The sequence below is a fragment of the Microtus ochrogaster genome, chromosome 10, assembly GCF_000317375.1.
Source record: "Microtus ochrogaster isolate Prairie Vole_2 chromosome 10, MicOch1.0, whole genome shotgun sequence".
Taxonomy (NCBI): domain Eukaryota; kingdom Metazoa; phylum Chordata; class Mammalia; order Rodentia; family Cricetidae; genus Microtus; species Microtus ochrogaster.
The window spans coordinates 70398102-70422443 of NC_022016.1; the positions used below are offsets into that span (position 1 = coordinate 70398102).

At 43.6% G+C, this 24342-nt stretch overlaps 1 protein-coding gene across 4 annotated transcripts; it reads left to right on the plus strand.

Moving 5' to 3' along the window:
- On the plus strand, positions 1–24126 carry Tctex1d1 (Tctex1 domain containing 1). Of its 4 annotated transcripts, none has more exons than XM_013348510.2 (5): positions 1–197; positions 1718–1856; positions 14276–14367; positions 21115–21239; positions 22868–24126. In XM_013348510.2, the coding sequence occupies exons 2-5, from the start codon at positions 1741–1743 to the stop codon at positions 23069–23071; spliced, it is 537 nt and encodes a 178-aa protein (XP_013203964.1). In that variant the 5' UTR covers positions 1–197; positions 1718–1740; the 3' UTR covers positions 23072–24126. The 4 variants fall into 4 exon arrangements, with proteins under 4 accessions (XP_013203964.1, XP_005353535.1, XP_005353536.1 ...); XM_005353478.3 differs by lacking the exons at positions 1–197; positions 1718–1856 and adding exons at positions 7783–7999; positions 10075–10192; XM_005353479.3 differs by lacking the exons at positions 1–197; positions 1718–1856 and adding an exon at positions 7783–7999.
- The last annotated feature ends 216 nt before the right edge of the window (positions 24127–24342 follow it).

Below are 24342 nucleotides of genomic sequence, written 5' to 3' on the forward strand. Positions count from 1 at the left end.
GGATGCCTAAGTCAAGAGCGGCTCAAAGGCCCACCGAGCCGGGGAGGGGCGGCCTGGGCAGTGTTTGAGGAGGTCACCCTGGAGACGGCCTGAGCTCCCACGGGAACTGCAAGACTAAGCAGCAGCCCGGCTTCTGCAGCTCCACTGAGGACGTTCCCAGGTCCAGGCAGTCCGGCCTGCCACCCAGCTCACAGCAGGTCAGTGCAGGTGCTTGGGGGGTAGAAGGTTCAGGAAAGGAGGCTCGGAAGGGAGCGGCTTACATAATGGCGATCTCTGCTCCCAGCTCCACAAAATCAGAAAAAGTGACCTCAAGTCTGGCTTCAAAGGGTGATGATGCTCAACTTATCTACCAAGCACTGGTCACCAGCAGTCTCCCCTACTCGCTGCATCGCTGAGAGTTCTTAATTCCATCTGGGGTCTCTCTAGAGAGGGTGTACCTGCCAGCAGAGTTGAGACTAGCTAATTCTCCGGAATTAGCAAGCATGGGCGGCACCTAACTCCTGTTAGGAGTGCAGTTCTTAGTTCTTCTGGAAGGGAAGGATCAGTGGAGTCACGTTTTAAGCAAAGCAAATACTCCAAAGAGAAACAGGCTCAGGCTGTTCAAGGGGTGGGAGCCCCGCAGTGGGCTCTTCATAGTGGAATTTAAGGCTTATGAATATTTATGAGCTATATGGCATATTCATGACATAAGGCAAACATTTTTTTTCCTCTCTCCAAAATTACAGTAAACCAGATCTTTTTTTAGAGAATTTCTTCCTATGATTTCTTTTTTGTTTGTTTGTTTTTGTTTTGTTTGTTTGTTTTTCAAGACAGGGTTTCTCTGTAGCTTTGTTGCCTATCCTGGAACTCCCTCTGCAGACCAGTTGGCCTCGAACTCACAGATATCCACCTGCCTCTACCTCTGGAGTGCTAGGATTAAGGGTGTGTGCCACCACCGCTCAGCACTTCTTATGATTCTAGATAAAGCTCCCACAAAACAACAAGACCAAGTCTTGTGTGTCCACCTTCATTAGTGCGCACGTGTATGATGCACCCTGATGAGGAAATAAGGAGAATTCTGACCATCAGAGACTCAGCTACCAAAATGTAGTGCTAACTTGCCTCTGGTTCCTTTCTGAGACTGCTTTAGGCCCATGATTGATCTCATAGCTCTGTCTGTTAAGACTTTTTTTTTTAAGTTGAGGTTTTACACTGAAGGGTCCGGCCAGGTTTTACAGCAAACTGGTAGCCTACAATCAACTCTCTGTAGAACTGGGTTCTCCCAGTGATGCCTCTCCAGTTTGTCTACTTCATCCAAGCACACACCTGCCCACCACATCTCCCTCCACAGCCAAAATGGCAAAGCTTAACTCAGAAACGTGTATCAAGATCAGATACAGAGCAGTAATAAAAATATTGACGTGGGGTACAAGACAGCATCTTTCTACAGACACCCATCTTTCCGCGGTAACTTTCTCCCTATCCATCAGTTAAGCATCCTGACTATAGAGTAATGTCTGTTTGTGTGAATTAGGTACACTGTGTCTTTAAAAAAAAAAATCCTATTCCCAACTGTATAGGCACAACAAAGTCACCTACACTGCAGATTCCTGCTCTCAGAAAACCTCCGTCCCCACCCGAAAGGGTCACACTAGCAGCTGGGTCCTCCACCTGGAATGATGTTGAGCTACAGAAACTAAATGATTTTCATATCTTTCTTTTGTTTTTATTTTCACAGTATTTTTTTTCCTAGAGCGTGTTATGATGTCAGCCTTGGCTAAAGAGAAAATGTTTCTTGCACTGAAGAAAAGAGGGAGTGTATGCTCCCCGAATAACCATGAGTCCCAACAGAAGGAAGGTCGTTGGCGCTCTAAGCAGTGAGTACCTGGGTGTCCGGTGCCTTTGACTCTTAGGAATGTTTACCAACAGACAAAACATGTTCCTGGAAATGGAAGTGGATGTGGGGAGGGTATAGGGAAGCACAGTGCTCCCTTGGTCTTCGGTGCCGTTATTTAAGGTGGGGAAGGAGGCTTACGTGGATCCTAGCAGCATGTTTACTGCTTTGAAAACTTCCTCTTGCCCTGCAAAAACCAAACCAAAACAAAACAATAAAGAAAAAACCACCTGTACTGCAGACCAGCTCCAGCTGCCCTCACAAGTCCCTTAATTTCCCCTCAATATTTTAAAACTTCACAGTTTGCCCATTGTATGTACATATACAACGCAACTATTTAATACAAATGTTGTACTGTTTTCAGTCTTTGTCCACATCCTCTTAAATGGCCATATAATATTTATGAATTTGTGATCAGGATCAGGTTATCCTTTGCAAACTATTGAACATTTTCAAATTGTTTTCTCTTTTTTCTTTTTTCACTGTATAATAATTCTCTACTTGGTTCTCAACAGTATAGTTAGCGAGTCAAAGGTCATAAATACTTTTTGGCTCTTTTGTAGCATTTGCACTCCTAAAAAAATGAATCCATCTTTAATATTCCCACAACATTCCATTTTGGCCATCACAGCAAGGAGACAAAACAGATTACCTGAGGCAGTGGTCAATCAACTTCCAGGACACCCCATGTTAACGCCATGGCTGGGAAGCGCTAACGCTTTGCAGAACAGACCAGAATGAATGCGGGATGTAGAAACTGAAGCTTTTGATGGCCAGAGTGATTCCATTTACACCTATAGTTACTTACCATTCCCCTTTCAGGCCTACACTCCGTAGGCTGCAAACACAATCTCCCTCTTTCGCATCAGCCTGAGTCAGAAGGAAGGGCAATGCAGGGATCCTGCTTCTGATCCCCAGCTGTGCTGTTGCCAGCCTTCTGTGAACCCTCTCTGTCTACTGAGGGCCGGGCACTGGTGACTAACCCCAGAGCCTCTTGCATACTAGGTAAGCATCTGCCACTGAGCTACATCCCAGCCCTCCTTTTTATGCTTTAGTTTGAGACAGGGTTGCTCAGTCGTCCAGAATGGCCGTGGGCCCTCTCTGTTCCAACAGTGAGCTTTAAACATTCCACACCCTGCTCCATCACCCAAGCTGCTGGTGCTACAGACCCAAGTCACCAAGGCAGCCGCATGCTTTTTTTTACAATATGTTTAAAAATAATTGCCACCTATATGCAGTTTACTTGTTTATTGAGACCACTTAAGAATTTGATAGGATGTCCCTATGGCTTTAAAAGTGTATGCCCTCATTCAAAGACCAAATTTGCTTGCCCACATACACTGACCTCTTCCAAGACAAAGGGGAAAGTTATCTAAAAAGACTCATTGATATTTATTTACTTGAGGACAGGGAGTTGGCATACCATGACATGTATGTGGCAGTCAAGGGACAACATTCAAGATATGGTTCTCTCCTTCTACCACGAGTGTTTTGGGATCCCGCTCAGGTCATCAGGCATATCACTAAGGGCGTTTAGCCACTGAGCCAACTCATAGCCCTGGTTTGCTCTTTACAAACCACAATTCTTATGATATTGGTGATTCTCTCTCACACGAGTCTTCAGTAGAAAGGTTATGAAAGCTTAGTGGCCCTCACATGGAGACATAATTTGGCACTAACAGTGTGTCTGAAAAGGAAGCACCTTTTTCTTGAAAATTATTTCGAAACCATTTTTTTTTTCAAAATCTAAACGCTGGTATTATAATCATCTCCTGAAGGGCACTCAGGACCTGAACATCATCTCATTTAGTCTCCTGCGTTGATCCTGCTTGGCCTCCTCATTCTTGCTATATTTCTGTGAAATAGCTGAGACCCTCAGGTCAAGGATACAGTCCCAAAGCCAGAGTAGGTCTCAAGGGGCCACAGATGCCTGCCAGCTCTCACGGCACCGTCTTCCCCGCTCTGGTCTGCATGCTGCCCTCTGGACATACCCCGCTGTCCTTCAGCGCTCTATCTGGCTCCAGCCACTGCTGACTGGAACCCCACTCCTTGTATGAAATGCTCTTCTTCTTTCTGCCTTCTTTTCTTTTCCTTCCTCCTCTTCAGGAAGCTGACTAAATACCTAAGCTTGACCACACCCTCCTTCAGACTAAAATGGAGGCTCTTTCTGTCTCTCATGCTGGTCCCCCCTTCCTTTGTAGACCTATATGGTGAGTTTTTAATCTAGCTCCTTCAATGCACTATGAACTCACTTGTCTTTGTAGCAGTAAACGCATTAAGAAGGAAGGCAAAGAAAAAATAGAGTAGGGGTTAAAGAAGTTGGCTAAGAGAACTGATTGTTTTTCCAGAGGTCCTGAGTTCAATTCCCAGCAACTACATGGTGGGTCACAACCATCAGTAATGAGATCTGGCGCCCTCTTCTGGTCTGCAGGCATACATGGAGACAGAAGACTGTATACATAATAAATAAACAAATCTTTAAAAGAAATAGGAGTGAAGGTAGACCTATTTGAGAATGTGGTGTACGACTAGCATGGATTTGCCCTTTCATCTTGAATTTTATGTCTTCAGTCCTCTCCATTGGGACCGATGCTTAACTATCATTCCGGGAATAATAAAAAATTGAAGGGCCTCCTGTGTTGTGAAAAAAATATTAACGTATATTCAATGTAATCATATCATCTGTTTTTAGAACTGGATCTTTTGTGTTCAAGTTATGTTCTATAATATTTTCTTAAGTTTCATTAAAGCAAAAAGAAGCATCATTTTATAAGGTGGTGTCTTTGCTGCCCAGATTGTTCATAAACTCATTAATTATCTGAGCAGCTTGGATCAAGAAGGATCCCACTGCATACAGCTATAATATGAAGCCTCTTAAGCTGAGCCCCCTCTTTCTACCCCCCTAAAACACATGTTGGCATGTGGTTTTCCATGAACAGCTGTCATCCACCCCATTGGAAAATCTGAACTTGGCTTTTCGTGTAGACAATTTATAAGAAGAGAATACCAGCAAACACTTATGGAACCTTTATGATCAGCCCCGGTCTGCTTCCTGGAAGCTTTGTCAGAGGCTGGGAAGCAATGGCCAAGGACCAAGTACAGTCTGAAACACGGCTGGGTATGGCTTCCTAGCTAGGAGTGCTTCCTCCATAGCTAAAATCAAAATCTAAAGGAGCACGGTTTTGTGGCATGCAAATATTGGTAGAAACCCCAATTCCATGCTCCATAAATCCTGTTTTTAGATCATGGCTTGCCTCCTCCATGCAGTGTCTCCAGAGGCTTAGGGACCACAGCAACAGAGACAAGCTACAGCAACAAAACGCTTAAGGCCCCCAAACCCCAAAGTTCCCGCTGTTTGACCTCTTCCAGAAAGGTTTGTCAATGTCCCCTCTACTAAACAGGTGTGGGCACCATCCTCCTTTTCAGATAAAGAAATGGCAACTCAAGTAAGTTGAGACTCCAAAACCTCAGAATTAGCAAATAGAAAAAAAGATGTTGATTAGCCAAATATTTTCATTGCACAGAAAGCGGCAATCTGTGTGTAATCCACATGAATGCTCCGGTCCCCTTTGTTCATCAGAACCTTGCATTTCCTACTCATAAGTCCAGGCAGACATTCACAATGGTGGTTTACTCGCTGGAGACTCACCCTCTGGCAGACATTGGGCGGCATTTGAACAAATGTTCTCATCTCCTATCCTTACGGTGAAAACGGAAACCCTGCGGTCGAGTTACCTTCTCTAGCTAATGTGATATGCTATCCAGGCATATTTGTTCAGAAGCCAGTACAGTTCTACTGTAGGTTTGGATGAATGTTGGAAACTACAGAGTTTTTCTCTTGCCTCAAACCTAAGTTCCCATGATTCACGGAACAAAAACGGTGTGTCCCCACCTTCTCCAACAAAATGCATTGAGGTTATCTAGCCTAGCAGGTCAGCCACACTGTACTGACTTCCTTCAGTTATTCATCCAGGATACAGGGAGCCTCTAGCACGTCTGCTGTTGTATCACACACATCAGGCATAGAGAAGTAGCAAAGGGATCGAACATAGAGAACTCTGTTGTTCCAGCCAGCAGAGAGTTACTTGGGAACGGCTCCATAGCAGCTAGGTAGATTAGTGAAAGATCCAATTGGAAAGCACTGCCCCCATGTGCTTTGTAGAAGCCTGCTTGGGCAGACAGTGAACAAATAATTTTACATGGAATGAATTTATTCTAAGATTACAACCCACGAACTTTCACATCAGAAGTGAGGTCAGCCTATCTTTTCTTTTGACCTCTGATGGGAAACGCTGGAAGATAGAAAACCAAAGGGGGAGTATGTGGCATAATGCCTTCTGCATCAAGCTCAGAAACAGCTTCGTCCCAGAGAGAGAGAGAGACAGAGAGAGAGAGAGAGACAGAGACAGAGACAGAGACACAGAGAGACAGAGAGATGGAGAGGCTGAAATGTCATGTTGCTTAGTGAAACACAATGGCCTCCCTGTGCCTTTTGTGGGAAACCATGGATTAAATAGAGAAGACTCTATTTTACCCTAATTTATAAATGGGGAAATGATAAATGATTTCTTTAAGGCATACTAGCCTCTAAGTCACTATTTAAACCAGGCTGACCTCACACCTCTCTGCCTTCTTAGCTCTGAGAGAAGAGGCATGCATCACCATGGCCTTGGACGTTTGAGGGTTTGGGTTCTTGTGTCTGATGTTGTTTTAGGAGAAGACTCTCTCACCTCAAGGAGGGAGATAAAGCTGATCTGGTGGTACCTTGTACACTTATACTGATGTACTCCAGATGGAAGGTGGAGAATGGAAAGCTATAAAGCACACAAAAGAAAGCATAGGAGAACCTCTCTTCTCTAGAAGGACATCCATCACACACACACACACACACACACACACACACACACACACACACACACACACCACCCGTGCTTCCTGGAATTCCTAATCCACTTCAGCCTCTTGAGTGTTTGGATTATAGTTATCCACGTCCACACCTAGTGGAAAGTTATCTTAAAGTGAGATCTCAATATAAATACCTAAACCAGGGGAAAACTAAAATGTTTGCGATAAATAGAACTTCAACAAATGTCATATTTTAACAAACTCTATAGTAACAGACTAATAGCCTGTTAGAGTTTGCTTATATAGAGTTGTGTGTTAACAATAAAAAAAAAGGAAGCCAGTTTTAAACAGAGTCAGAGGAAAGCTCAACGGGCACAAGGAGAGCAGGAAGAGATGCCCAGAGCACAAGGGAAACCAGAGCTGTGTAACTGAGAACAAGGTACCCTCTGCACCTGTCCTGATAGCAAAACACTGAGAGAGAGGATGCCAGACAATGCTGAGGCAAGTGAGAATAAAAATGGACCTGGCTACTCAGCACACACATCATATGGGCAGCAATAATAAAGTAAAATAAAAAAAAATGTAAGTTCTATAGACACAAGAAGCTTAATTGCCTTTTGTATCTCCTGGTAGGACATCTCAAAGACAGACCTGGGCACAAAACTGTCCTTCAGTAGCTATTTTGATCAGTGTGTGAACATTACTACTGCACCACGTGAATTCTTGAACAAGTACATCCTTTTGCTTTCAAACAAACTGGACTCACGAGTCTGTGCTTGCATTAAGTCCACGGTGACTTGTATGACAATTTTACAACTTATAGAAAGTGTTTCTCTGAGTGCTTAGTACAAAGCAAGCTTTATTTTAGCCTCCTTCTTAAAAGTCGGTTTGCATCTCTTCCAAAGATGAAAAGGAGGGAGAGGAAAGAAAGAAGATGGAGAAGAGAGGAGAGCAATTGTTTCCTCTGCGTGGGACATCTGTGATGGCCACACCCCTCATTGATGACTTCACAGTGAGGTGTGGTAGCCAAGGCTCAGATGCTCCCAGAATCACCCCTAGCTCCTGACTGCAGTGTGACTTTGAAATCATGCTGCATCCAGGGCCTGCAGGAGAATTCCATCATCTGGCCTTGTCCATCACCTCCCTTCCTCTCAGATGAGCACTGGCCCTCAGCTTCAAGATCCGGTCCTAGCCTTTTGCCCACACTCACCGTGGTTCTGTTCTGTCCATCACCACTCCAGATTTCCTTCCATCTGGCCAGGGCTAGGCTTTGCTCGGGAGGTAGGTGGAGTCTTTGTCCTTCAAAACCACTCCTAGTCTTGAAAAATACATCCCATGAGACTAGACCCCTGCTGTTCTCTTATTTCCCTAATTTATGAAAAATTCCAACTTCTGTTTCCACTATAATCTTTCTCTTTCTAGATAGATGAACCAAATGGGATAAAATGTCATAAAACTGCATAATTTCCACAAAATTAATGCTTCCGAACAAGAAACACCATCTATTGCTAGAAAAAGAATTGGCCTGCTTTTGGTCTTAAACATAATCAGAAAAGAAAAAAGAATCCACAGATGTTCTTAGTCCCCAGTGAAGCAGTTTGTGTGTGTATTTTACATTACTCTGTACATCATGTTTCTCGAGCACAGGAGTCTTTCTTTTGTATTATCATCACTCTGGACTCTTTCTGGCACATTGTAGCAATAAATTCTTGTTAAAAGGCTTTAAAAAGCACACAGAACCTATAGCCTTCTGTTCTCTGTGCACTGTGAAGTCTTTCCACTGGGGGGCAGCACATGACTTTGATGACAAGCTCCCACCCTTCCTGAAGGTGCTGTTGAGGGGCATGGGTTTCCACCAGTGATAACTCATAAGCTTATACTTGTTCTCAACTGCAGCTCTTACATCAAGAGACCTGTCTATAATTCTGTCCTCAAAAGTAGCCCATCCACTTCCAAACACTGACTGGATTTTTACACATTTTCATTAAAAAATATTTTTGGTGCAAAGGCATACATCTTTTCTCTTTTCCTGCCTGAAATCCCAATTTTTAGATCAGATTTCCAGCACATGCCTGATGCCAGAACTTGAGGACCAAAGATGTAAGGATCACAGAGAATTGGAGGCCAATCTAGTCCACCTAGAAAATCCCAAGCCAATCAGCACTACATAGCAAGATCCTGTCTCAATCAATTTATTGTTAATAAGATAAAATTGACTGTAGCATTCTCTGGGCAATGAGACTGTGTGTCAGGAAGGATTATCACGGGCAGTTTGAATCACAGAACTGGACCTCATCCACCTGTAGAGCTGGGACATGTAGTCAATACAGGTATTGTCTCTACACCTCCCACTGAAAGTTTAAATGCACTAATGAGCAAGTCACGTGATTGTCTTTAGCAATTCAAGTAGCCTGAGTGGAGCCTGCCGATCAGCACAGAATCTGTCCACTCGTGTGTAAGCTGGTGTTCTGGACATTGACAGCTCCTTGCTATTAAAATATAGGAGCTCTTTGATTTCTAAAACCTTACCACAGGGCTGGAAGACGATTTGGTGGGTAGGAACCAGGGGCTGCTCTTTCAAAGGACCAGGTTTGATTCCCAGTACCCACATGGCGGCTCACAGTTACAGCCTGTAACTCCAGTTCCAAGTGACCCAACACTCTTTGTTGGCCTGTGTGGGCAGTAAAAATGCATATGGCTCACAGACATACATCCAGACAAAACAATTCTCCATAAAACAAAAATAGAAAGAAAGAAAGAAAGAAAGAAAGAAAGAAAGAAAGAAGAAAGAAAGGAAGGGAGAAAGAAAGAAAGAAAGAAAGAAAGAAAGAAAGAAAGAAAGAAAAGAAAAGAAAAATATACCTAGCTCACATTCTAGTTTAATTTTTTAATGATTTATTTATTTTATTTTATTTGCATTGGTGTTTTGCCTGCATTATGTCTGTGTGAGGGTATCGGAGTTACAGATAGTGGTGAGCTGCCATGTGGGGGCTGCGAATTGAAGCTGGGTCCTCTGGAAGAGTGGTCAATGCTTTTAACCACCAAGCATCACTCCGGCCCCTGTTTAATGGTTCTTGCTCACACTGCAAGCATTGTTGATATCTTATTCTCCTCCTCAAGGCTCCACTCAAATGCCGAATATATTGTTTTAATATTTTCCTCATTCTCTTTCCTTTCTCCATTTCCAACCCATCGCACGCCGATGTCCAAACTATCAGCCCTTGCTTCTTTACCATGAATAAAGTACTAACTTAGCTTCAGGGAGGCCCTGCCTCCTATCCTATCTGTTGCTCTGATAAACCCCATCGTCAAGGCCTCTTACAGAAGGAAGGGTTTATTTGAGCTTATGGTTCCAGAGGAATAAGTGCCCATCATGGCAGAAAGGCATAGCAGGAAGCAGGAGGCGTGGCAGCTAGAGCAGAGTGCTGAGAGCTCACCTCGTGAACCACAAGGACAGAACAGAGAGGACAAAGCGTGAGTATGTGTGGCCTTACGTTCGCAGAGTTCATCACCAGTGACATACTTTCTCTACCAAGGCTGCATCTCCTTGACTTCTCTCGAACAGTACCAGTACCGACTGGGGAACCAAGAGTTAAAATGCCTGAGGCTACAGGGGACTTTCTCGTTCAAGCCACTACAATCTTCATACTGGAAAACAAATATAAGAATAGTGTCCAAAAATAAAAATTCAGGCTGGAGAAATGACTCAGTGGTTAAGATCATGTACTGGTCTACCAGAAGAGCCGACAGACAGACAGACAGACAGACAGACGGACACACACACACACACACATGTGCACAGATGCACAGACCATGCACACAGACACACACACACAGAAAGGTGCACAGACCACGCACACAGACACACACACACAGATGCACAGACCAACACACACACAGACACACACATGCACAGAGACACACAGACATACTTTCAAATAATAATAAAGTTTCTTAAAATGCTTGACGAAAGTGTAGTCCACTGGAGACATGGTCAGTCTGAAGATGTAGAAAGCAATAGGTTCCCCAAACCTTTTCCTCTGTGTAGCCAAAATATCCAGGCTTCCAGTAAAACACCTACAATCTTTTCAAGGCTTTATGGCCTTAGCAAAAATGACTGCAAGTTCTCTTTCACACAGCTTCCTGCCTTGTGCAATAGACTCTGTTCAACAAGAGACTGTATCTGTTACATCTAATGTCTCTGGTAATTCGTTTAAAAACGAATACAAAGCAGTGCCCTAACAAACTAGACGTACATGTTTTCCTATAGAAAAGAAGCCCAGTGGGGCAGTTTAGAGATCCAGGCTCCCATTGCTCTGATCCACAATCTACAAGGTCAAGAAGCTGCTGCGACCCTAACACCAAACACAATTTAGTAACAAGGGAAACTGAAGATAGACTCCTATTGGTTAACTCAAAATGTGTTGATTTGGAGTTCTGATGTTGTTTTGTTTTGAGAAATCTTTCTCAAATTTCTACCCAGACAGTTCTTCACAGTGGTTCTCAAGCCACAGAGCCCCAGCAGCACAGAAAGGGACTGAGGATTTGCTTTTCATTTAGACAGAAATCTTCCCACAGTTTACGGCTCTGGTACCCAGAAAGGAGAGGAACAATGCTGAAAAGAAAATGGCAGTCCCTGCCACATGGTAATTATAGATTCCCTTACAGTAATGGGATATTGGGAGCAACTTAAATGGCCTGGAGAAGTAACAGTTAAGCAATATTAAACTGATATTTAAAATATGGCTGCATATTTGTTACTGAGAATGGAAATGTTCTAGGATACAGTTTCAAGCAAAAAAAGAAGGAAAGAAAGAAAGAAAGAAAGAAAGAGAGAGAGAGAGAGAGAGAGAGAGAGAAAGAAAGAAAGAAAGAAAGAAAGAAAGAAAGAAAGAAAAAAGAAAGAAAGAGAAAGATATTGCATATGTAATATCATATACCCAAGAACTTTTTTAACATAAGTGTTTATCCAAGCACTGGAGTTAGTAACATGAAACTTTACTCTCCCCCTTTTCATGTGCTTTCCATGTTTTACTATGTGCACACAGCATTTACATGATGACTGTGCAGACAAAGACCCTGGGGGCTTGGGAGAAGCTCAGCAGGTAGAGCCCTCACCACACATGCCTGAGGACTGGAGTTTGGATTCTCAGAACCCATAAAAGCCGCGTGGACATGAGGACTACCTTGTAAGACCAGGGGACTGGCAGGGAGGACAAAGACAGGAGACCCCCACAGCAAGCCACCTAGCCAAACTAGACGAATCAGGAAGCTCGGGGTTCAGCAAGAGAGCCTGCCTAAATAAGTAAGGGGGAGAGGATCAAGGAAGACGCCAGACATCAACCTCAGGCTTCTACATGCTTCTGTGTACACTTGCACATACACACACACTCATACACACACACACTCATACGCGCACACACTCATACGCACACGCACACACACACACACGTCCAAAACAAACAAAAACCATCTTCAATAATTCAAAAACAGACCAGGCTGTAAAACTTGCAAACTATACATCAGACTTCAGCCCTTGGGTTTTGTGAGCTGCCCCTTTCAGACACCATCTTCATGGCAATAACATAAAGTGCACAGATGACTAGTCTTTAGTAACACGGAGACAAACGATGATGAGGATGATGGTTCCCTTTGAACTTTAAACCCCACGAATTTGAGCTGTGCATCGGCTCTGTTTCCTGGGAATTTTTAGTGTGACCCTTGTAGAAAACAGAGGAGCCTCAGCCAAAGCTTCCTGCATCGTTGTGCACATACACATATCTGAACTGCAGCCATTCATTAGCCCCAGTAGTTCCCGCCCCTTTCTCGATCTGTCTGGGGTAATCACACATTAGATTTCTACTGGACGATAAATGGAAGGTTTGAAATCGAAGTCTGCCTTTTCTACACGTGTGACAGTAAGCCCTCGGCCTCCCTTCTTTTCTCTCTAAAATGGACAGAATGGTGACCTCTCTACACTATCAAAGGACACCAAAAGAGGAAATGAAATCGCTGCTAGGGGTTGTGTTGCCAGATTGAAAGCAGCATGCACCATACTGGGCACGCAGACTTACTACCAAATCCCAAGCTTATGCCGCAGGGGTGTGTTTCTCAGGCAGAAGCTGCCTGTCATCTTTGGTCCTGCCCACAGCACCTGTAACCACAATGGCCTAACAGGCTGGTTGCTACTTTAAACGGCTGCACAAAAGAAAAAAAAAAAACAGGTGTTAGAAGGAAGAAAACCGGATTGCCACCACAAAGATGCATTGTGACAAAGGCAGCCAACATGTCATCATGTTCTTGGACTTTGTGAGTGAGCTTTAATTTGTCCCATAAACCGTACTGTACTGAACGATTTTTCAAAATAGAGTAAGTGTGATTTCTTTGAAATGTCAGTTCATAGATTTCACTAGTTCCAAACATCTGCAAACTTTAAACTTCTCACAGGCAGAAAAAGAAAAACCCAATAATTAAAAACAAATAAGCGAGGCATGGTGTTTGCACGTTTTTGACCCTAACACCCAGAAGGCAGAGGCAGGTGGATCTCTGTGAGCTTAAGAGCAGCCTCGTCTACGTAGTGCAAGGCCAGCCAGGGCTACTTGGTGAGACCCTATCTCAAAAAACAAACAAAACCCAAATAACTCTTTCTTATTCAATGAGAGCCAAAATACAGCCTTTACTTGGAGAAACAGTCACTCTGAACACACATTCACACCCACAGATATAAGCGTACGTGCGCGCGTACACACACGCACACAGAGCAGAGGGGCAGAGAGGCAGAAGGGGCATATCATTGCCTTTGAAATGGCATCTGTCTTAGCCTCCATCGTCACAGGTGGAGGGAATTTGGGGTAGAGCGCTGTAGGTTCGTTAGCCCCACTTGGTTTTCTCTGATCTAGGTTGAATTACACAGTGCCCATTGCGGGGCTCCTCCTTGCTTGGGTTTCTCACTCAGCACCTGGATCAGCTCAAATTGCCTTGGAGATCCATTCTTCACGCTGAAAAGGTGGCTGACACTGATTGACTCTTACAGTTTGGGTGACTTGTGGTTTCTCTCACCTTATAGAGAGATGAGTTTCCCATTTCTTTTTTTTTATTCTGACGGGATTTGGTGGAACGTATCACAATGAGCTTTGTATAATACCCTTTGTCTGTACGGATTTGTTTCCCAACACTGTAAGCTGCTTTTTATACCCCCAAGTGCCATTTGGGAGCTGTGTTTACTGTGGGATAGGCTTTTGAGTCTTTGTTAGGGACTCCACTGGCGATGGCTTTTAGAACACTCACTCCACTTACTCCAAAGACACAAATCAGCCCAGGAGCACCTGCTCCTGACGCCACCATGACCCTGAGACTCCACCCCAGTAACTTCTCTACATCTTAGTGTTCCCATCTCTAATGTGGTTCCGACTTTAAAATATGTCATCGGGCTATTTCTGTAGGCTTTATTGGGAACTTTCAGCGAATTTTGTATATGGAAGCATACACCTTTAAATCAATATTATGTCTCGTTAACATTGAGATGATGCTAATTGCTGTTTCCCTTTTTGCTTCCAGTTCCGTCAGCACCGTGTCTCACGTGGATGAGCCCAGCCCGCGTGATGAAGCCTCTCGCCTCACAGTTCGCATGGAAAACACCTACCAGCTAGGTGTGCTGCTCACGTGCTAAACTTCTAATTCAGTGACCTATGCCACTTTAGCCGGAGTCTGGTATAGGTCTTCAGGCCTAGATAAGTGACCTTGATTTGAGAGAGTTGTTGGTACATTAGAGTTACAGTCTTGCTTTCTAAAATCTAAGCAACACTTCCTTTAAGATTCAAAAAGAATCGAAAACAAAAAGTGGGGTTTCCTAAACCTCAAATGAATCTCTGAATGCCATAAATGTATATAATAGAATAATATACGATTCGATTCAAGCTCACTGAGTATTTCCAGATGGAATACGCAAGTGATGTACGTTGATGTTTATCCTTCAAAACCAACCGACGTTGTTGACTGTGGAGGACAAAAAAAATACCTCCGTGCAGAGGCAGATGACTGTGGTCCCCTGTTGATGGAGATGTTTATCTGCTGCCATTGAGGTTTGGGGTCTTTGAAAACCAAGATTGTCACAGCTGCCCTATGCTCCCAGGTGGAGTCCACATAAGTGTCTTTTCCCATTCTCGTTTCCTCACAGACCTACTTGTTTGCTTTAAGGGTGTGCCTGCCTGTGATTATCTGAATTCATACATAATTACCGCCCTACATAAATTCCATAGAGACTTACCAAGGAGCAAGAAAGGACTCTGTGGGCCAGGGTAATTCCACCTGTGGCCTAGTAGCCCCAGGAAAATTATAACCCATCACTCTACCCGGCTAGGCCTTATAGCCAGTTTTCTTCAATAGTTCCAATACTATCGGAGTGAGTAACTCAGCCGCCCCTTTCATCCCTCTCCTCGGCCACACTCTTGGTTCATTTTGAGAAGCTGTAATTACTTAGACAAAAGGAGGACAAACACTCTGTAACTTTAGATGCATCTACACGATGGCAATGTCGTTGTGCTGGCTGACACCCCCACTCGAATTCTGCAGGCTCCAGCATTAGTCCGGTAGTATTTCACACTGCTTGCAGTGGACAGTAAATGTTCCTACCATCCAGATCACTTTAGTGGCATACCTAACTCCAAATACTGGCCCTTAGCCCTTTCAGTCAGCAACCTGAGTTTGGGTCAAGTTTTCTCCAACTTGCAACCAAAGCTTCTATCTTTTGTTTTGTTTTGGGAGGTGTTTGTTTGGTTTGGTTTGGTTTTATGAGATGGGTTTTCTCTGTGTATCTCTGACTGTCCTGGAACTTGTCCTATAGACCAGGGTGTCCTCGGACTCGGGGATCTATATCTCTGCCTTCTGAGTGCTGGGACTAAAGGTGTGGTCCACCATCGCCTGGTTTATCAACCAGAGGTTCTTAATCGTGGCAGTCTGTGACTTTGAGTCACTGTGTGCTGAAGAAAAGTCTGGAATGCCTTTGCAACAAGATAAAGCAGTTTAAATGCAAATACCTATGTTTCTTTGATTTTTTGGTTGGTTGGGGTTTTTTTTTGTTTTTGTTTTTGTTTGCTATACAACTTCTTCAGCCAAACAAAAGTTTCAGAAGTGCTGACCTTCCAGTAAAGGTGACCAGCTGTCACTCTTACCCCCGTTCTTCTGGCCAGAACTCCATCAAATTGATAGAAGATCTTTACTAAAGGCCCGTGAGTACGATTCACAGGCAAAATAAACCCAAAAGAAAGTACAATTGGAAATACAGTTTAATTGTTAGTAGAGCGGACTGGCTGCTTTGGAAAGCAGATTTAATCGAGCACAGAAGACTTTCATCGTCGAGGCTGGAGAGGTGGCTCAATGGCTAAGAGGTCACCACTGCCGCTATCATTGTCCACGTCATCTAAACACATCTTAAGTTACGGTGTGTTTGTCCTTTTATCAAAATGATTACAGCTGTCATAAAGGAAGTAAAACATGAATATAGTCCACGAGGGGAAAAAAGAATAGGAAAGGGAAGTTGTGCTTCTTAGAGAAAGCATCACTTACCTTTGCTCCCTAACCGCAGAGAGGAGAGAGAGGAAGAAAATCACAGGCTACGGAGTCCGACCTGAGCTTGAAGGCAGGTTTCAAGGATGCCCAGGAAGGTGATAGTTAAGCAAAACATTCTGGGATCTTGGCTGCTTTGTGCGTAAATCACATGATGCTCTGCTTCCCATTCACTAAAACTGTTGCTAAAAGGGACGGCTAGGGCCTTCCCAGGGAAAACTAAGCACGAAGACCTCTTGTTTGATTCAATGTGACTCCCACAAATTATGGACTAGGTTTTGTACCCGGCTTTTGCAGGTGCTCAGGTTAAAAGTAGGTAGCAGATTTTTTTTAGAGATGGCGACTGTGAGTATCACAATGAAGAGCTTTCAGTTTCTTTTATATGACAGGATACTGGATGAAAACACTGTAAGAAAGAAAGGGTTTGGTTGGCCCGTGGTTTAAGGGTCCAGTTCATGATGAGGAAGCAGTAGGGGGCTGCTTGCTCACATCTGGGCAGATCAGGTAGAAAAAGAGGTAACTACGGGTGCTCTGACGGATCTTTACTGTTCCCCTTTTTATTAAGTCTGGGACAGTAGCCAATGGGGTGGTGCCATTCATTCAGCTGGCCATCTTCTTCCCTCTGTTCACCTCCTCCGGGAACACCTTCAGAGACATGCCTAGAGATGCGCTTACCTGGTGAGCCCAAACCCAGGAAAGTTGGCACTGAAGAGTACTTGCCACAGTAGCCAACTTTTCCACCACACACAGAGACAGCAAATGGAAAATATTGATTGGTGAGAGAAGGAGGAGGCAGGTGAGAATGAGGGAGAGAGAGAGGGAAGGAGGAAGGAAGAGAGGGAGGGAGAGAAAGAGGGAAAGAAAAACTCTTGGGCTCAGCTTCTGTGAGGTTCTCAAACCTCTGGTATCAAGTTTTCTCTGCAGCAACCTGTTAATGTCTCAGGGTCCTTCCTGTGTAGGACCATCACGTCACCTACTTATATCCTCCGCCATCTCCCAGCCTTCACGTTCTGACAAATCCTCTTTTACCCTTCCTTCAGGGTAAAACCTCAACCACTACCTAAGGAGTGCCTTATGACTTGGCACGCCCCGTCCTAGCTATTTGAAATCTATTTTATCTCCTTAAGTCCTAGCACGAGATAATGTAAAGTAACTCTTGGTTTTGGTTTTGGTCTGAGATAGCTCAGGCTGGCCTCAAACTCACCGCATTACCAAGGGCACCTCAAAGTCCTGATTCTCCAGCCTGCACCTCCCAAGTATGGGATGACAGGCTTGTGCCACCACGCCAAACTTAGAGTAGTTCTTGTTATCCCAGTTGGGAGAAGTTGTGGAACAATTTGTTGCTTTCGTTATTCTCCCTTGAATCTAGTTTTTTGTTGTTTGTTTGTTTATTTTTTAAGTTATGTTCTCTCTTTTTTTTTTTTTTTTTATGATACGTGAACCACCGAGATTTTTCCTCATTCCCTACACGACGCTCTTGTTATCCCAGTTGGGAGAAGTTGTGGAACAATTTGTTGCTTTCGTTATTCTCCCTTGAATCTAGTTTTTTGTTGTTTGTTTGTTTATTTTTTAAGTTATGTTCTCTCTTTTTTTTTTTTTTTTTATGATACGTGAACCACCGAGATTTTTCCTCATTCCCTACACGACGCTCTTGTTATCCCAGTTGGGAGAAGTTGTGGAACAATTTGTTGCTTTCGTTATTCTCCCTTGAATCTAGTTTTTTGTTGTTTGTTTGTTTATTTTTTAAGTTATGTTCTCTCTTTTTTTTTTTTTTTTTAGATCTTCTGAAATCTAAAACCTTTTCCTCAAGGGGAAAAAAAATTGCCTCAAAATGAAGAGGACAGGGTTTGCTGATTGCATTCATTCTCACTGAAAGTAGCTTGGGGCGTTTGTCTTGCTCTGTCCCTTTGCGTGTCAGGGGCTCCATCTGAGCACAGTGGCAGAGGATTCTGGACATAAAGGGAAAAGACTATTAGGTTATAAAGAATGAGTTTTCGTTACTGTGTAGAAAAAAACTCGTTTTAAAGGTGGAATCATGTTTGCGAGCTAAAAGGATGGGCCATGCTCAGAAAGGACTTGGTACAGCAGCCCCTGGGAGCTGCTAGGAACTGGGCTCCAAGCATCACAGATTCTCTTTCTCTGGCTGATGTGTGCCAGCTTCCTTCTCCCACTGTTGCTTTCCTTCCAGCCTGGAGGTGCCCTATGGCGGTTCCTAAAGGTTAGAAATTATTGCTTTGCTACAAGCAAGACACCGGTTTGTTTTTACGCCTACTTCTGCTATGAAATAAAACGTTTAAGAAAGTGCTCTGGCCAGGCCTGCAGCTCTGTCACCCCTGAGCCAATCACCTATGCTCTGCGCTTGGGCTCACAGGGGGCAGTGATAGAGCCTCCTGCTCCATGACTACAAGGGGGAGAGGGTGCAGTTAGAGGGACAGATGCTGCTCCCATGGTGGGGGGCAGCACTGTGCTGACCAATATATCTGCACTAGAAGAATTTTCCATTTTCTGAATGCAGCAATGAGGACAGGTAGGTTAATGCCAGGCAGCGCAGGTTCCCTGGGAATAATACTGGTCAAGGAAGATCATATGAGATGAGTGCTTGGCAGGAGGAGTGGGAATGAAAAAGGATGGAGTATCTCTCTAGATGACATAATCCATTTAATTTAGTGCAGATTAGCGGTACGATTCTTTTCTTTATTTCCTTTTTTTTTTTTTTTTGGTTTTTCAAGACAAGGTTTCTCTGTGCAGCTTTGTTGCCTGTCCTGGAACTAGCTCTTGTAGACCAGGCTGACTGTGATCTCATAGAGATCAGCCTGCCTCTGCCTCCTAGGTGCTGGGATTAAAGGCATGCACCACCATGTCTGGCTTTCCTGCCCTGATTTAAATTGAACTAAACAATTCTTATATCATCAAAATAAACATTCTCTTTAATGAGCCTCAGGAGACTGACCTCAATGGACTACAGTCGTAGCCCTAGACTTCTCTCGAGTATAAGCCAAGGAACCTTCAGGAGGAATGAAAGCGGTGTGAGACCTGGGGATTTACCTCCCTGGTGCCGCGCCATGGCCTCATCTCAGACTGGTTACAACTCTCAGCCAAGGGACGTAGTGCTCTTAAGGGAGCCGTCTCCATGCAACCCTCCTGGGATCTAATCTGAGCTCCCTGCTGGATTGCTCAAGCCTGGGGTGGCATGCTTCCACTGGTAGAGAAGAATGATCCTATCGCCTGTGACTTCCCTGTCTCTCTCAGATGTCCCAGAAGAGAATTTAATTTCTTGGAATTAAATTTGCTTGGAATTGTCCTAACTCTGGTATACTTTTCCCCTTAGCCTCTACCGGACATAGGAACATGAATAAATACTAACAGATAATGTTAACTGCTGAAAGAGGATTGGATAGCGTTCTTGATTCAAACGCTTCCTCCTTATTAATTCAACAATAATCCAGCCTCTACCTACCAAGCCAGAGCACATGTGTCTGCCACGTAGTTGTCTGGGCAGAAACCAGAAGGATAATGTACCTAATTCCTGGAATACCAGGGTGAAGCTCACTTATCTGAAGCTTTGATCTGAATATGGCTGAAATGTGGTTGCGAATATAAATGTTAAACCCCGATAAATCTGGGCATCCATTCCTAGTTCTGTTACTCTGGGATTCTGGGCTTCCCCCTCCATTTTCCCATCTGTGGGACAAATATAACTGTGAGAGTCCTTTCAAAGATCTCTGCAAGATATCATAAGGTAAACCCATGCTTGTCACAGTCCCTGGCACAGAGAATATGGTCATCAAAAACGTTTTTGTGCAGTGATTATTATATAGAAATTGTTTAAGTCCACAAGAACCAAAAATTATCCCTAAGCATTGAATTAGACTCTCAGGGGGATAAACCCGTCTTGCTTACATTTCTTTAAAATTTTTGAAGAGTTTATTGTTATTACATCGATTTCTGTGTATACATTTGTGCACACAAACACAATTGTGTGGCAGGTAGGCACGTGGAGGCCAGCAGACATTTGGAAGTAGGTTCTTTCTTTCCACCTTGTGAATCTCAGAGATTAAACTCAAACCATCAGACTTGTCCGCAAGCACCACACCTTCTAAGCCATCTCCCTGACCCCGATCTGGCCTCTGTTTCCCTTGGAGAAAATTGCAGGTATGCCTTACCTGCTTTCAGGTGGATTAGGATCCAGAGGACCCATGTGTCTGGAATAAATGAGAGATGTTTGGTACCTCAGGTGAGAAACTACCTGTTTCTTAACTGAGCAGATGGGGAATGGTGGTCCATTTTGAAGAGTAGACAAGGGTAAAGACACATGAGCATCTTTCCATGACAGATGGAGCCCACCAGGCAGGAGCAGCATGCACATGGGGAGCTATGGGGGCTGGAACAAGAGCTCAGGACTGGGAGACACACAACTCTAGACCCCATAAAGAAAATGTCATATTACGATCTGGGTTTTTCCAAGCAAGTTCTCTGGCTGCAGATGATGGACCAGAGCGATGTGGGTGGGGTGTAAACACTGAGGGGCTGGTTTGAAGGTGTTGAGGCTTTGAAGTAAGAAGCCACCAGCACTGGCAATTGATGAGGAAGGGCTCACGGTACGAGGCGCCAACAAAGCTCACTGCACTCCTTAGGGGGCCTGGTAAATTCAGAGCTAACTACCCGCTCAGTCTCTCAGAAAAGCCTGACCTGAATTCAGACCTCTAACCTCCTTAGCTGGACTTCACCCAGGTTACTAAAAGCCTTCGTGTTTCAGTATTCTTTTGTGAACCCATCGGGTAGATGGATATGGTTAGAAATGACTTCTAAAGAAATTCCATGTCTATGTCCAGGTCCCACCAGGCATTTTCCTGTGGCCGCTGTCAATCACATTTTGAAAGATGTACTAACTGCCTACCTACAAGAAGCGGAATATGACCCAGAGTTCTGCAGACAGATGACTAAGACAGTTTCGGAGGTACAGTGCACTTGGCCCAGTGTTCGCTAGAACCACATTATTTCCTTTCTTCTTCGTGCTGAAAGGATTGGATTTGAGATCAGTCAAATGGTATACTTTGATTTTATGAAAATAGGTATTAGATCATACACTACATATGCAAATAGGTACATGTGTATGTGGTAAGCTTTTGTCTAAAACCATCATTATGTATGTAATTTGTAGCAAATTTATTGCTGTACAAAACCGTTTCACTTGTTTTTTAAATTATATTTTAATTTATTTGTGTATGTGTTTAAGAGAAAGATGAGACAGAGAGAGAGAGAGAGAGAGAGAGAGAGAGAGAGAGAGAGAGAGAGAGAGAGGTGTGCAAAGGCTGAAGAGCCAGAAGAGGGCTTCAGATCTCTTAGAGCTGAAGCTACAAGCAGTTAGAACTGCCTGGTATGAGTGTTGGGAACCAAACTGCAAGAGCAGAAAGTGCTCTTAACTGCAGAGCCATATCTCCAGCTCCATGCCACCTAAAAAAAGTCATCCTGTATGTTTGTATGATGTGTGTGTATGGTATGTGTGCATGTTTGCCTGTGTGACTTTGGGCATGGACATGTCACTGCACACAGAGAGCTCAGAGGACAATCTTGGGTGTAAGTCTTCACTTCCCACCTTGTTTGAGAAAAGGCCTTTCTGTTGTTCAGCACAGCATAAGACGAGTCAGCCAGGATGGTCCTGTCTCTGCCCCCATGTCCCTGTAGCTATGCTGTAATCCTCAATGCCCACTGCTAGCCCTGAATTTCGCTTGGGTCTTGGGGACTTGAACTCAGGTCCTTACACTTGTACAAGTGCTTCACCATTGAGCCCTCACCTCAACCAAAAACCATCTCACTTTTAGAACTTATTTTTGGAAAATACACAACATTTTTGCAACGGTGTCTCCTTGCCACAGCAACTTCTTTGAATGCTATCAATTATACATATTGTGGTCTTTAACTATATTTCTAGTTTTATCAACTACAGTGCATTTTATGATAGTTTCTTCTGCTTCAGTTTTTATAACAAACTCTGGGATAAATGCTCAATTCAGTTATGTTGCAGGAGATTGCACAGTACGTTTCCCTCACTAGATCTGAAAACACAAAGTAACCCTGGTTACAACGTTCCTTAAAGAGAGGCCATCTTTTAGTATAGATTTTCATCGGGTGTGACAGTCCCTTGAATTTAGTTCAATGAATGACTAGCTTCCTGTATATCTCAGAAAAGGTCAGCTTATCGCTAATGTTGTCATTTCGTTTCTGACTTCCTGGTCCCATGAGGACAGTACTTGAAAGAAAGTTAACTTACGGTTCTGTGAGATGTGGAAAGTGTCTACAATGCACCATGCTGTTGGCTTTAAACAATTTTTCTTTCACGTTTTTGAAGTTAGCCTACCTACAAAGTGATGAGCGTCATTATGGCATTTTCACACACATGTGTCCTCACACGCCCCTCTCCCATTGTGCTCCCCGTCCTCCTTGCCTTCCTCCTCTTGGTCCCCTCCATCCTTCCCAAAGTATCCTTTTATGTTAAACAATTTTGAAAGCTTATGTGACTAAACACCCCCTTTTCTTCTTCTTTCTTTTTTTCTTTTTCTCTCTCTTTTTTTAAACAATTTCTAGGTTATTAAAGCCAAGGTCAAAGAATTGATGATTCCCCGGTATAAACTAATTGTGACCGTTTACATAGGACAACAGGATGGTCAGAGCATCCTTATCAGCAGCAGATGCCTCTGGAATCCTAAAAGTGATACCGTTTCATCCTACGCGCTCAGAAATTCTACTCTCTTTGCTCTGGCAAATGTCTATGCGGTTTATTTTGAGTGACCGACACGAGGCTTGCATTCCCGGTGTTTTCAAATCGTGAGGCAGGCTGTCAGTCTCTCTCCACGAAAGTTCTACTAGCAACACCTGTGAGAAGGGAAGAAGATGAACAATTCAAACAACTGGAAGCTTCCATCACTCCTGTGAGGACTGGTGGAGGGGAGGGCAGCCCAAGAAAGAACCTTGTTTCTCCAAAACCGCAGTTGAGTGTGGTTCACATAAACATGGATGTTGACTATTACTTTGGGTACTAATTCTTTTGATTTCTCTTTTAGTTGGAGAGATAGAATTCTCTAGATTGCTTTTTTGATAAATTTCTAGAAATATATGGTGACATTCTGGGTATATATCATATAGGACAGGATAATTTAACATGGCACACACAAAAAAAATGATGAATGTTAATATACTTCAGTACTGCATATAAAATAATATGGTTTTCATTTTACATTTAATAAATTGAGCAGCGTTCATTAACTGCAATTACGGTTACATGTACCTGACAGTTGAAAGTGCCGAAGAAGAATTAATGATTTCATAATAATTACCATAGTCCCACGGGGCCACAAACTAAATGTAGACGCTCTTGTGGGTTGCCTGCACTTTACAAAATTGCAGGAGAACCGAACATTGGCTCTTCAATAATGGAAACTATAAAGTGGAATACAGGCTTTTAAGGACACTAAAGTAGACATTATGCTATTAAATATACATGATGCTTAATAGTAAATGTGTCTGTAGTGCCTAAGATCATGCATTGGAAAGAGACACTACCCTTAAATACACACTGCTCATGTGACTCTGAGTACTTTTTTCTGGCCTAACCTTTACCCAGGATTCAAAGCTGGCAGCTTAACAACTAAACCATGTGCGTTTGCCATTTTGTTCCTATGAATCTAGCATGGAAGTGAGCCAGTGGGGTTTCTGAACGTATGGGCATTGACATTTACAGGGCTGCAATAGCTCTTCTGCCAGCTAATGCCCCTTGTAGCACGGATGGTTTATTTTTATGGCGCTTTCAGGTCTTTGTGTGCGTGAGAAACGACGCTGTGGCCTCACTCCAGGATGGCAAGTCATCTGCCTAAAGGACATTTGTTAAAGGTCAGACACAGATTGCTCACATCTGGAGAGAATTAGCAGCGCTGCCCTCTTCTGGGGGAAATTACGTGTAATTCGTATCAGAAAGATTTTAACCAATGGAAAAGCCAGTCGATGTGTCACAATTTGAAAATGTTTTGCTGTCTTCTTTTTCCCTAAAACCAAATGTAGCTTGA